The sequence below is a fragment of the Metopolophium dirhodum genome, chromosome 5 (assembly GCF_019925205.1).
Source record: "Metopolophium dirhodum isolate CAU chromosome 5, ASM1992520v1, whole genome shotgun sequence".
Classification (NCBI taxonomy): Eukaryota; Metazoa; Arthropoda; class Insecta; order Hemiptera; family Aphididae; genus Metopolophium; species Metopolophium dirhodum.
The window spans coordinates 23,332,572-23,347,918 of NC_083564.1; the positions used below are offsets into that span (position 1 = coordinate 23,332,572).

Sequence of the window (15,347 nt, forward strand, 5' to 3'; positions counted from 1 at the left end):
GACATTCACAAAATATTATCATTTCCCAAATGCTGTGTGAGGTCTATAGAGAGAGAGAGAGACCGCCATCCTCCAACCGGGCATGGCAGAAACCTACGGGTGCCTAATTTTAAATTCTGCCAAAACCAAACACACGTGTTTATCAACCTACAGTAACCCTACCCTACAAACAAACTAACTAACAAACAGCTAATGGCCATAGTTGTCGGGCTTAATAATCAATAAAATAAAAAGCTTAAAAATGTAATACAAGATTTCTCATAGGTTTTCATTATAGCTATATTACAATTCTCGCGGAAGTAATGCGAAAGCAGTTCCCGCGACGCCGTCGGTTCAAACAGAAAAAAAAAAAAAAAAAAAAGCTATATTACAATAAAACAAATATTAACGATTCATAGGCACGATTATTGTTATGAGAATTAAAGTTTAAATTTAGACGATCACACAATTAATTTGTAGTTAAAATTTATAGTTTTACATTTTTATGCCTGAACTAAGGCCCTTCTTGTAACTAAGTAGTTAATAGTTTGATACCCTGAAGTCTGTAACCAAACATGTACTGAATATTTTAAGAAAATAGAAATGCAAAATGAAAATACAATGTTTTTTACAAAAATGAAAACCTATAAGTCAGCCCGTTAGCAAGTTTCGTAAAAGTAGTTTTTAAAGTAATTAACAAATAACGAAAATACATTAGTAAAAAAAGTGGATAAGTAGATGTCACTCTGCTGTGCAGTAGGTTACAAGTGGGTCACTGTAATGAATGGTGTTAAATTAGAATTCAATGATATAATATCATTGTAAAAGAAAAATGATTCTGGGCGAAAACAGTCAGTCAGCCTATGATATTACTAAGTATATTTGATTATATTAGTAATTAATATATAACCTATTTACGTGGAACCTTGTTTTAAATTTTCAATCCTTAGGTATAAAAATTGGACGTTTTATAAATTTTTAACTACAAAATAATTATTGAATTTGAATTTGATAAATTTTGTCAAAATTCGAACTTTAAATGCTTATAAAAAAATTGTGCCTATGTATTTTTAATATTTTTTAACTGCTATTATTGTAATAATATATCAGGAGCCTTACATTAAATTTTCACGCTTTTTTCCCCAACAAATAAAATTTTATTGATATTTATAGAAAAAAAAACTAAAAAAATTGAAAACTGACTATGTCCGTAAACAGCTCAAAAAGAGTCAAAATATTTTCGAAATTTTATGGTTATGAAAATATAAACATTCCGTAAAATTTTCATGTATCTACAGTTATTCGTTTTTGAATAACAATAAAATAACAAAACCGCTACATGAGAAATCAAGTGAATATCCAATCTTGTAAAAATATGAATTTCAAACGTTCATAAGAATTTAATTTGATTTGCTTGTAGACATTTTTTTTTTATAAAGGTAGATAAACTTATGAATAATATTGTATTACATTTTCAAATCTTAGTTTTAAAAAGAAAAATTTTTTATGAATTCTTAATCCAAAATAATTTGCTAATTTTCGTGATTTTGTCAAGATTTGAACTTTAAATACTTATAAAAAAAACTGTGACAAAGGATTTTTAATATTTTTTAAATGTCATTGTAACAATATAGTAGGATCCTTGTATTAAATTTTCAAGCTTTTTTACCCAACAAACAAAGTTTTATTGATATTCATTGATCAAAGACTAATAAAATTGGAAACTGAAAATGTTCCTAAAGAGTTTAAAACAAATCAAAATATTTTGAAAATGTTATCATGTATAGAAAATGCAAATATAAACAACCAGTGAAAATTTCATGTAGGTATATAAGTTCATTTGTTTTAGATTCACAACAAAAACCAAAATCGATTTTGTCGATATCTGACTTTGCGTAAAATTCCCGTTTTTCCTTAATTGTTATGTTCTTTTTCCCGTCGCTTATGAAAACTATTGATTTGAAGAAAATCAAAGCAGTTTTACTGCTCCAAACCGTGATAACAAACACAAAAATTAAAAAATAACACACATCATTGTAAAATCAATACATTCATCGTTTCACTCAGAATCTAAAAATGTTTGATTGATGACAAAAAAAAACGATATTTCTTCCAACTGTCTTAGTAATTTTATTGTAATTCAAAAATATTAATTGTTGGGTCATTTCACTGATTTCATTGTTAAATGTTTCTAAAAAGCATTGCAATATTTAATACAATGTTCCTAATAAATCATAAGTTTTTCTTAGAGAATTTGTATGCTATAAAAAATAAATAGACAATGGTGTTTATTATGGTATGGATACCAATATGAATAATTATCATTATATTATATTCAAGGAACTTTTTCTTACAAATGTTAATTGGTAATAATAATATTATATACTATTATAAAAATTGTTTTTAGTACATATAATAAAATAACCACAATAAATTAAGGCTTGTAATTAGGAATTTACTAGTAATACATAATAATTTTATATATTTTATTTTATAACAAAGAAATATTTGTGACTATTGTTGTAAATCTCTCCACTTTAATTTAGATTTTGAAATCAATTTCATTAATTAATTTTCCAGTACATAAACATTACACTAATAAATTCCATAATATTGTTACAAGCCCTGCTATATAGCAACAATAATAAAAAGTAAAAACACATTGTTCAATAGTTGTGAAAATTGTTTTACTTTTTGTCACAACAAAGTTTGCAATAAAACAAAACAAGCATGACTAGAAAATAATGGTATACATCAGAATACTCTATAAAGGTTTGTTTAAAATATAATATTCAAATAATTTTAAAAATATTATTAGAAATATGTGTGTAAAATATTATCAGTTCATCAAATAAACAATTTTTTTCCCATAAACTTGAAAAATAATAATTTTAGTTTTTTCTTAGAATAAAGCTCTTATTTTAGTGTACGAGAAGCTATTGATGTTCTGAAGTTCTGTTATAAATAGTAAAAATTATAATTGCAATTTTCAACAGTTTAGTTTAAGTATTAACTCCTCTCTTATTCTTCTTGTACCGAGACGCATTTAAAAACTTGTTTGACATACTGTTTTGGTTCGACTTGGCCTTTCTCACATCTAATAATACGTCTGAATCCGAATCTGTGTCAGATAATTCTAAGTGTGACATTGAGCCTAAAAATACAAACAAATTTTTTTTTAGTAATTAATAATAATAATAAATCATAAAACTAACTTTTCATTGAGTGATTATCGTCATCAACTCCAACCAGCTTGTATTTTTTTATTTTTTGTTTAGTATTACAGATGCGATTGCAGAAACAAGCAATGCTCCAAAAACAAAATACTGTAGTTACAAACATAGCAACTAATATGATGACCACGTATACAATACTCCATTCTATAAATAAAAAAATATCAATGTTTACGTTATACATTTATAATTCATACATATGTCACATAATAAATATCCTTTAGGACGCATGTAAAATCCCGCAAAATAATTGAACGGACCGCAATATCACGGACCGTAAAAATCCGGATAGTTGTAAACCGTATATTCCCGGACTGTAAAAATCCGGACAATTAAAAAAACCGATACTAGTGCTCTCAAGTAGGGTGCTTTAAGGGGTCTCCTCGTGTGTCTTAATAATGCGCAATATTTAGGTAATATCCAATTTCGATGCCGCCACCTATGGCATTTGTGTTAGTTGTCAATAATGATTGGTGTGAGTGATCAAGTGAATATCAAATGTTGTAAAAATATGAATTTCAAACGCTCATAAAAATTTAATTTGACTTTCTTGTAGACATTTTTTTTTTTGATAAAGGCATACTTATGGATATTCTTGTATTACATTTTCAAATCTTAGATTTAAAAAGAAAAATTTTTATGAATTCTCAACTCAAAATAATTTGCTAATTTTTGTGATTTTTCCGTATTTTGTCAAGATTTGAACTTTAAATGCTTATAAATAAAAAGTGTGACTAAGGATTTTTAATATTTTTGAAATGTCATTGTAACAATATAGTAGGAGCCTTGTATTAAATTATCAAGCTTCTTTACCTAATAAATAAAGTTTTATTGACATTCATAGAAAAAAGACTAATAAAATTGGAAACCAGAAAATGTTTTTAAACAGTTCAAAACAAATAAAAAATAATTTAAAAATTTTATCGTATATAGAAAATCCAAATATAAACAACCAGTGAAAAATTCATGTATATAGGTATGTTCATTTGTCTTAAAGTTACACCAAAAACTAAAATTCGATTTTGTCAAAAACTGATTTTGTGTAAAAAATTCCCGTTTTTCCTTAATTTTTCTTTTGTTTTTCACGGCGCTTTTGAACACTACTATGAAATTTTTACATTTGAACCCCCCAAAGTACCAACTAGAATCACTTTCCCATCGAACAAGATACTGAAGTTGAATATCGAAGCATTTTTTCGATACTAATCGTGTACACAGACACAAAATTTAAAAAAATTTAAAAGACACACATCACTGTAAAATCAATACATCCATCTCTCCGCTCAGAATCTAAAACAAGTCAAACATTACATTATACATTTTAGCCAACGTTACAATAACTTTTACGACGAATGATCTTTTTAAGGATTGCATTTAAGAATCCTTATAAAACAAAATAATATACCGACATATTTTATAGAAATTATAACATAAGAACACTAAGTCTAAAACCACTTTATGCTAAAGACAGTTTGTTAAATTTATATCACCTCTATTGTAGTGAATTTTTTTTAATCATAATTATCATTTATCATAGGTACCCGTCAAAATACAATTATTAGTGTTTTTAGATTAAGTAAAATAAGAATTTGGGAAAAATGATCCTCTTAATATTAGTATTGGTATATGTGTAGATACTAGATAGGTAAGGTAGGTAATACATTTGACATTAACATCAATATTTTTAATCATTTTAACAGTTACAATAAATATATTAGTATAAAAATGAAATAATGCCTATATTGTGATATTATCTTACAACCAGCAGTTATTATTAGACATTTTAGATTCTGAGTGAAGCGATGAATGTATTGATTTTACAATGATGTGTGTTTTTTTTATTTTTTTTTATTTTATTTTTTATTTTTTTTTTTTTTTGTGTCTGTTATCACCTTTTAGGACAGTAAAAGTGCTTGGATTTTCTTCAACAGTAACTTTTCTGATAGGAAAGTGAATCTAGTTTGTACTTTGGGGGGGAAGGGGGGGGGGGGGGTCAAAAGTAAAAATTTCCCAGTAGTTTTCAAAAGTGACGTGAAAAACAAAAGAAAAATTAAGGAAAAACGGGAATTTTTACGCAAAATCTTGGTTTTTGGTGTAACTCTAAAATAAATGACCGTAGGGACATGACATTTTTACTGAATGTTTATAATTGCATTTCCTATACACCATAACATTTTCCAAATATGTTGACTTGTTTTGAGCTGTTTACGGACATAGTCAATTTCCATTTTTTAAAAAAAATTTTAAATCCTTAGCCACAGTTTTTCTTTATAAGCATTTAAAGTTCAAATTCTGACAAAATACGGAAAAATCACGAAAATTAGCAAATTATTTTGAGTTGAGAATTCATAAAAATTTTTCTTTTTAAATCTAAGATTTGAAAATGTAATATAAGATTACTCATAAGTTTTTCTACCTTAATCAAAAAAAAAAATGTCTACAAGAAACTTAAATTAAATTTTTATGAGCGTCTGAAATTTATATTTTTACAACATTTGACTCGATATCTCATGTAACGATTTTCTTATTTTGTTGTAATTAAAAACGAATGACTGTAGATACTTGAAAATTTCACTGAATGTTTATATTAGCATTTTCTATACACCAAAAAATTTTGAAAATAATTTGACTCTTTTTGAACTCTTTACGGACATGAAAAAAAATGAATTCAACCTATAGTATATACTGTTTTACTAATAGTAAAATAAATTAATATAGTAAAATATATACTTTAATAGGTGCCTACTTAGTAATATAGGCTGACAAGCTTTCGCTCAAAATTTGTTTTTCGTATATATGAAAATATGAAATGATTTATCATCAAATTCAAAATTAACATGTGTAATTTTTTTCTGGTTAGGGTACAGGTTACATAGATATATCATTTTTTCACTGTGTAGGAGTAGGAACTAACATACGCAATTTTTTTACCGTCTAAGAACTTGCATGTTGGGTATAGCATTGTTTCCACAATCTAGGAACTAACTTTTTTTTTTTTACCTGCTGGTATAGGAAAATATTATATTATAATATTATATAGAACTTAATAATTAATTACATCGCTTGTAAATTACTTTATTTATGAATTTTTAGTAGGTAGGCTACACAATGAAAAAAATAAAATTAATAATTTATATAAATAAATAACTTACACCTACTTAATAATTACTACTAAACTTAAATAAAGAATATTTAATTTAGATATTATATTAGTTGTATTATTGTACCTTTATGGATTTCAATAATACTTGGTGATATTGTTTTTTTTAATAATATGTAGGTACGTAATTTACGATTTACCATTGTAAATATGCTTATGCGTGCATTCAAATTTAGCTAGTTTATAAATTTAAATTAGTCACCTTTGAATATTATAATTTACCTATTATAATAAAACAGTACAAAATTCCCTCACGGAATACCTGGAACACTAATTTCAGTTATTACAACTACTATAAAGTTTAAAATGATTGATTTTAAAATGGTGTATTCCCAAAATTGCTAAATGGACTTGGACTTTGGACTTTAGATTACTTTCTCATCAATCAAGATACTGTTGAAGAAAATTGAAGCAGTTTTACTGCCTAAGCCCCAGCGCCAAACACGAGTATCAACTCTTCTATTTATGGGTTGGCTAGGTGGGTGGGTGGTGATAATAAGTCATCAGTTATTAGTTTTATTTAATATTTAAAGGAAGTATATTGTGATTTTAATGCACTATTTGAAAGTAGCTAAACATTTTTTTAAGTAAGTGGGTCTAACATCATCATTTTTTCCCCGTAACATGAAATATAGATCAGCGCCACTGCTCAGCCCCCAAACGGTGATGACAGACACAAAAATTAAAAACTAAAAAATACACACATCATTGTAAAATCAAATGATAAATAGTATTTCTATGACAAAAAATTATGTATGCTACTAGATAGCGCTCATGTCGCTTTAGCAAATTCCAGATTTTTACGGTTGGTGATAATACGGGGCATGTATTTTTGCTTTCCGGGCTTTTACGGTCTGGTAATTTAAAGTCCGGGACATTACAATCCGTGATATTATGGTTTAAGATTTTTGAAATCCGTAAATGTACTATCCGCGGAAATTTTTTTTCCAGATATTTACGATCCGTGACATTACGGAAAAATTTCGGATTTTTACGGTCTGCCTTATTATTTTCCGAACATTTACGGTGCCCCATCCTTTAAATAATAATAAAAAATTTAATCACCTTGATTAAATAATATCCTTTTTATTTAATATTTAATTAAGTATTATTTTTTTTCTTTTGATACTTAGTATCTACAGTATATATTGAGCACATACAAATTGAAGTTTACAATTCAATTGATTATTTAAAATGTTTAAATAGGTAAGTATAAATTATAATATTGAATAACTTAAGATATTGGGACCCTACCGCACTAAAGTATATTTTGTAATAATGGTGAAGACACGTTTATAAGATAAAATAGTAGCAATAACAATAATGTTAAACTATAACAAGCATATTGTGGAAGTATGTCACATTTCAATTTCTTTTTAAGATACAATTGTTGACAATTACATAATTTTGTCTCAATGATTACAATGCTGCAATATGGAATGTTTATACAGAGAGGTTTTTTTTTTATCAATAACAATAATTGTTGAATAATTTAAAAACATTTCTTTTACATAATGTTAAATCATTAAAAAAATCATTTTTCTAAAAATATATAGGTTACTAATTTTTTTTAAGTATTTTATTTTTAATGAAAAATATGTATTTTTAGTGGCATATTCCAAATCAGAATATTTTACAAAGTACTTAAATATAAAAAAAATTGAATTTTAGACGAGTAGTTAATGAGTTATAAGTATTTAAAGTTTAGATAAATAGAGTAGTGGATAAAGATTTTACAGGAAACCCCTGTGCCACTCCACACCACATCAAAAAGAATCACATTGTATACTGTATGCATATAATAGTTTGGTAGTTTACTTTATTATTATAGTTTAATTTTTAGTAAATAATTAATAAATATTATAATTTACCATTCAAATCTGACTTGAGTACATTTTAATACTACCTAAACATTATTTAAAATTAAAATAATTAAATAGGTATCATGAGGCTTAGAATTATTGAGCCACTTGTAATATAAAATAATTAGTTAAGATGTTATTAAGTAAAAATATTTTTTAGAACATAAATAAATATTAAAATTGTATGTTAAAATTTACCACAATTGGATTCACCATCTCCAAATAAAGCTCTGTACAAATTGTGCATCCAAAATGCTTCACAAACACATATACGCGTTTCTTCCTCGCAGATTCCATGGCCTATATAAAATATTAGTATCAATAAAATTTACAATTCAAAATATACTTAAAAATATTCTAGTAATTTTACGTACACACGTAAACACAGAAAAATGGGAACCTCCTAGCATGTCATGTTATTATTTAAATGCAATCTAATTTGATTTTTGCATTAATATTAAGAGAACGCCATACCCGTATGTGCTGTCTTTGTCTGACCAACGCGTACATAGCAAATTGTACGTTCTGAATAATCTATTTATCTAAGGTATGTATAATATAAGAGCGAATTGACCTATCATCAAAATATTTTAAAGTAAGAAGTAAGAATATTATCTAGTGAACCTTGTTGGTTTTTTTTTTTTAGATTTTAATTTCAAAGCAAGTTATGAGTATTTTAAAATGCACAAAAAATTTATAATTTTAAAATACTCATAACTTACTTTAAAATATAAAAAATAACCCAACGAGGATTACTAGAGAATATATCACTTCTAAATTTGATAATAGGTAAATTCGCTTCAATATTAATCATAACAGAGTGTAATTAAGTATTCATAACAATTTACCATGTTACACGTTTGTAAGACGGAGACAGGGTATGCGGGTGTGGCGTCCTCTTAATCAATAGTGTAGTTATGTGGGATCAAGGGAGATATATCCGCCCAGTTTTTTTTTTTTTTTTAATTAAGCTTAATTTTAATTACGCTACTGGTATTAGGAATTAATTATAAAGGAATTACCAAAAAATAGGTACTGTATGCACAAACCTGAACAATTATTTTGACAAACTGTAGTTTGAATATTGTCAACTGATAGTTGTAAAAGTGAAGAATCTTGTTTGAGTTTGGATTTTAACATAGAGACTACATTTGGTCCTGAGAGTGTTTTATTTTTATTGTCATCAACAAAGAAATGTAGCTGGGCCCTTTTAGAATTTTGTTCTTCTGTCCATTTTCTAACCTTTAACTGACTGCCAGTAGGCAATAACATTCCTAATTTTAATTTCACCTCATCTGCTTGATTTTGTGTTAAACGGCTCGCTTCAATATATAGTGTTAAACACACAATAGACTTCGCAATAGGATCTGAAAATGAATGCAGGCTTGTACCATATATATATAAATTTGTGTGAGACTAATTAAAGATTTGTAAACTATTATACCAGGCTTGACATTAACTGAAACAATATCTTCACTAGAAGCTCCTTGGTCGTCAGTAACTTTTAAACGGAATACGTATCTTCCTTCAACAATGTTTGTTACCTGTTCAAAACAATTTTAGAATAACTAATAAGTTAAAATGCATGTAAGAAAATAAAGCAAACATGAAATATATAGATAATATACACACAATTAAAACTGACGAATGGTCCGAATTTAAAATTATATTTCCAGCAGCCAATGAATTTGGTTCTCGAATCCATTCCCATTTTACAATGGCCAAATCATCCCATGACAACGAGCCATTAAGAACAATCGCACTGACTGGCAACACAATTGTCTTATCTCCACCAGCATTAGCTTTAGGTGGAGTATTTTTGTCTAAAAAATTGATATTTAGATGAGATTATTGAAAAAATGGCTAATATGAATCAAAAAAATAATTTAATAAAATTATTACATCAAACATATAATATGAAGATTTAATTTTTAGTAGAAGGATGATGTTAAAAAAATAATTATATTTTACATTTAAATACTTTAAATTATTCTCCTTGATAGTATTTTACATTAAACATTATCTTACTTTGGTACACTGTTATTTTAACAATATCTGAAGCGTTATTTCCATTTCCATCAGTGACAGTTAAACCAATTACATAAACACCTTTAGTCAACTCAGTAACATTTGTTTTAGAATCATTGTCTTTATTGAAACGCACATTTGATGGACCACTGTAATAAGTTTAAATATTATAATATGATGTGAATACATTAAAAAAAAATATGTAAAAGATTTTCTACGTACCTAATTTGATACCACTTCCATTTTTTTATTCCAATATCGTCGCTACTTTTAGAACCATCAAGTGATGCCCAAGTTTGAGGCAGTGATAATGTTAAATTTTTACCGGCAACGGCTAAATAATAAATGTTATTATATAAATAATTATTGTGTTGTTATAGTACATATAAAAATATGAATGTACATACCAACTGGAGGCTTATTGGTCGGTGGTTTGACAAAAACATGCACTTCTGATGGACTTGATGTTTGATTTGCATTATCAGTCACCCTTAATACAAATGTGTACAAACCTTCTTCTAAATTAGACAATCTGGGATATGGTGTACGTGTATCCTATAGAATTTTTAAAAGTAAATTAGACATTGTTTGTTTTTATTATAATGCTTTATATAATCACTTGAATATCAACAGCCTTATTTTGATCTGATGAACTTTTAGTCCATTCCCATGCAACAATACCATGATCATCTGTGCTTAGACTTCCGTTTAGAGTAACATTTTTAACTGGTAAATAAACTACCATATCTTGACCAGCGTTTGCCTCTGGTGGATAGTCAGGTACTCGCATAACAGTAATATTAGCTGTAGTTGAGTCGGTGGCATTCCATGCATCCATAACAGTTAATCTTTGATTAATTAAAAATATTTATATTAATTTATGGTTTTTTACAAATAAAAATACTATACAATGTGTTCCGAGGGGAACTAACACATTATGACACACTCTTTAAAGGGTATTTTTTTTTATCATTTTTGGTACACTTTCATATGATGCTAGCCACTCACTTCCCCCGGAACAAATTGTAGATGTCTCAACTCTTGATGCAATGTTATATCTAGTATACTGATAAATAACAATGTCAGCTATTAGGGTCACTAAGCAAAATAAAACAGTATACACCAACTTTAAAATACTCTTATTTAAGTGAAACTTGTATAATATAATCCTCAAGTAAAATTAAACATCTCACAGTAAATCTATATATAAATGGTTGTGTCCTTTGGTTATGTCATTATAGGTAAATTTAAAAGCATTAGTAAAATAAATTAACTCTGAGCAAAGCACACTTAATATTAAATTTGCTGAATTTATTTGTTCAACATTATACATGTTACCTTTCAGTAGTTTTTTCTTACACATAGGAAAACTACTGAAAAAATAAAATAAATCACCTATTCTAATTACTATCTAAATATGATTTTAAATCTTTAAAGGTATTTTTACAAGTAATTACTTGACTATCGAAAAAAAATATTGTAAAACCAACGCATTATTCATTCCTAGATTAGTAACTAAAATAAATGAAAAATTTTTTTACTTGAATGTGTAGTTTCCAGGAATTTGTAGATCATTCAACTGTAAAGTTGGAGTGTCAGGGGGTAAATGAGGTCTATATCCTAATTGACCTTTCTGTAATTCCCAGCGCCAATGCACAATACCAGTATCATCACGACTACTGGAACCATCAAGCACTGCTACTGTATTAGGTAACTTTACCACCAAGGACGATGGTAATATCACAGCTTTTGGTGGTGTATTAATTCTTTGCGCTTTAAAAATTTAATTTTAATACAATATGCTTATTAAATATATTTGTAATTAAGACTTACGTAGTAATACTGTGACATTGGCTTGTGTTTCTCCAAAAGCACCTGTACCGGTAACAGTAACCTTGAACATATATAAACCTTCAACTAAATGAGAAAGTTTCAATGTGCTTCCATTCTGATCATTCATTGATACAGTTTGCCCAGATCCCTGAGTTTTTGAAATCAGTGACCATTCATATTGATAACTATGACCTAAATCATTATTGAATTATCATTTAAATTTCATAACAATTAACTAACCAGTAGTCAATAAGTTATACATACCTGTGTCATCTGCTGGTACAGTATAAGCAGATAGTGTAGCTTCGTTTTCCGGTAGTCGGACAGTTTTTGACAAAACTGAAACAACTAAATGTTTGATTTCTGGTGGTTTTTGTGATTCACTTTCAACCGATACCTGAAATTTTTTAATATTTACAAAATAAATATTGCAATAAAAATCAAATAATTGTTTTTATTTACTTTTTTCAAACTGTCAAATTGTTGTTGTTGTTCTGGTATAACATTATTTACATCATCTACATCGTAACCAGATGTGTTTGATCCTAATCCCAAATTACCAGAATTTGAATAGCAAAATTTCTTAGTATCATCTAATTGGTAACCCTCAGAACAAACACAAATACCAATTTGAGGGTCACATAGTTCATTATCAGTACAATCATTGTTCACTTCACATATTTTTTCTAAGGGGTACACCACTTTGGCATCTCTAATATTTTAATAAAATAGACATATATTATTATATATGTAATTGGTATGTACACTAGATAATTCTTTTAACATCAAACACTATCATAATAGCTATTTTAAAATAATATATTCTAGCTATGAGTAGGTATTTAAAGTTTAGCTGTGCAGTGGTATGACACTTTAATATCCCACAAAATATTGCTCCACAACTATTGGCGCAATTTGGAAGGGGAGAGTTTGGGGGTGCTTAGCACCCCAATTTTTATCATTTTAATTTACATTTTAATAATCATTTTGTGGGTATCCATAACTAAAAAATGATATGAAAAAAAAAAATTAAGGGGCTTCAGCTACCCCAGTTTTTTGAAATTGCGCCCGTGTCCACAACTTAATATTTTTCAAAATACTAAGTGTTCTTTGATAAAAGAATCAACATGTAAAAAGTTATATTGATAATTACTCAGGTTCTGAGAAACTGCTTCCTTCCAATATGTCAGTCCAATCCTTAACAGGTAATTTTGGAGCTACCAAAATCATTTTGAAGTTCAATATATTTTCTTTAGCATAAACCGGTAGACAGTCATCATTTGTTTTACACGATAGCTAATAAAAAAAAAATAAATATTAACATAAATGCCTTCTGATACACTTCAGCATTTCAAAAAAAAATTGATTTAGGTATCAAGTAAAATATTATTGCTAAAATGTATAAAAAATAATAGCAATAATCAGTAATATTGAATAATAGAATAACTGTTATGGATGCACAGCAATATAGAATGCCTCCAACATAACTACAGCTAATATAACTGTTATGCGAGTGTCTGACTATATTGTTAAGTATTTGAAAAGTAAAATATAATACGTTCATTTCGGGTAACAAATGTTAATGAGTTGACTAAAGGTATTTATGTAATTGGTTTAACTGGCACTGATGGTAATAGGAAAAAAACTTTGGACATTTAGATGATTATGTTAAGACAGTTTGAAATCCACGGGTACACTTTCTTACTGATAGTATGAGTTATTTTATTTACCAGTAAAAATACAAGTACCTATGGTTTTAATTTTAACTCCCGTCATATAAAAATGTACATGCTAATAATTATTAAAATAACAGTGTATCAATGTATGATAATGTTTAATGCTGTGTAAAATAATGTCAAAGAGAATATTGTTTTTTTTTTTATGTCTCTATGTACTTAATAATCTTTCTATTTAGTTATATTATATTATACATTTAAATTTTAACTAAATCATACTATTATCAAGACAAAATTAAATACCTAACAATACATTTGAACACTAATTGTTAATTGTGAGCTGGTTTATTCACCAGCGTGTAAAATCATAATAGGTAAATGCAATAGGTACCGTATAACAATCGTTTTTGTTCATGAAAACCACGTTACAACTATCAGATTCACAGCACTTCATGATACATCCATTTAATGTGACGTTTGAAATTTTTTCATAGCTACCAGCTTCTTCTTTACCTGAAACATTCATCATTTTGGACTTTAACACTAACCTACTTCATCCGACAGTTCAGTCGTTCAATAAAATCATAATACCTACCCATCGGCCTGTAGCCAAGGAACACCCAAGGATTGATTTTCGGACACAAATCATGGCGATCACTGACGCTTGCATAATGACCACGGCAGTAGACAAACACGAGAAGTATACCGAATAAAATACTCTGCGAAGACTTCATTTTGAATGGCGATTGTTAGACCTTGAAACAATATGGAACTAGTTCCTAGCTGAATTACGGGACTACATAGGGTTTTTCGCAACACTAAAACATGATGACAAGAAAACGAGAGACAAAAAAAAAACTATAACCACCGCCTTAAACACGTCATGTTTTCACAATTTCACCTGTCGGAAAACTCTTTATACACAATATTAGAAGGTTAGTACCGAACGCGTCCAACGAGCGACCGACGACGACTAATGAGTGATGACTACAGAACGTCGAATGTCGATCGAGGTCTGAGGACCGAGAGTCCGAGGCTGACGGTAAATTAGCATTTAAAAAATAATAATAAATATAATTATGAGATACTATAATAATTATTGTTTATTATAATAATAATTCTGGTTACCACAGATAATAAAGAATTCCTAGTAGTTGTGTAGTGGTTACTCCGGATTTCAGTTTGTCGAACACTGATAACGTCATGATAAAACGCCGTCGGTGGGTGAATATCGGCGTTCACTAAAATTCTATATTATACAGAGTGATACACCATACACGGCATACACCACCACACTAGCAAGCACAAAGCACACCCACATGCTTTCCTTTAATATAACAATGAACTTTTGGAAACACTGATTTTGGAATTAAGTATACGCCATACGGTATACCACTATAGTTTATGAGGTCATAAGGATCATATTTTTATATAATCATTATCAAATTTTAGAAATTTGGATGTTTTTGTCCAGTAATGTGTAAGTAATTAATATTAATTTATTAAAAAAAATATAATTTGTAAAATTGTGGTACCTAGCCAGTTGCCAGTAAGTACCATCTAGACCTATTAAAAA

General features: G+C 27.9%; 1 protein-coding gene across 2 annotated transcripts; it reads right to left on the reverse strand.

Annotated features, from left to right (window-relative positions):
• Nucleotides 1-2,266: 2,266 nt before the first annotated feature.
• Nucleotides 2,267-14,937, reverse strand: LOC132944599 (dyslexia-associated protein KIAA0319-like protein). 2 transcript variants are annotated; one of them, XM_061014037.1, is made up of 18 exons: nucleotides 14,900-14,914; nucleotides 14,367-14,807; nucleotides 14,163-14,284; nucleotides 13,249-13,391; nucleotides 12,558-12,807; nucleotides 12,360-12,492; nucleotides 12,096-12,287; nucleotides 11,804-12,035; nucleotides 10,882-11,110; nucleotides 10,670-10,817; nucleotides 10,485-10,596; nucleotides 10,263-10,411; nucleotides 9,867-10,057; nucleotides 9,679-9,778; nucleotides 9,284-9,601; nucleotides 8,433-8,534; nucleotides 3,195-3,359; nucleotides 2,267-3,133 (listed from the first exon to the last, which is right to left on the reverse strand). In XM_061014037.1, the coding sequence occupies exons 2-18, from the start codon at nucleotides 14,503-14,505 to the stop codon at nucleotides 2,982-2,984; spliced, it is 2,877 nt and encodes a 958-aa protein (XP_060870020.1). In that variant the 5' UTR covers nucleotides 14,506-14,807; nucleotides 14,900-14,914; the 3' UTR covers nucleotides 2,267-2,981. The 2 variants fall into 2 exon arrangements, with proteins under 2 accessions (XP_060870020.1, XP_060870019.1); XM_061014036.1 differs by having other exon boundaries at nucleotides 14,367-14,937.
• Between the last annotated feature and the right edge of the window lie 410 nt (nucleotides 14,938-15,347).

Bases quoted from the DNA above. Each gene is read 5' to 3' on its own strand.
- LOC132944599 (XM_061014036.1), bottom strand. From the start codon at position 14,505: ATGAAGTCTTCGCAGAGTATTTTATTCGGTATACTTCTCGTGTTTGTC. The intron at 11,111-11,803 runs GTAAAAAAATTT...AATTAATCAAAG, and splicing joins CCTGGAAACTACACATTCAA to ATTAACTGTTATGGATGCAT. The intron at 8,535-9,283 runs GTTTGTGCATAC...TATTTTATATAG, and splicing joins TTGTCAAAATAATTGTTCAG to GCCATGGAATCTGCGAGGAA.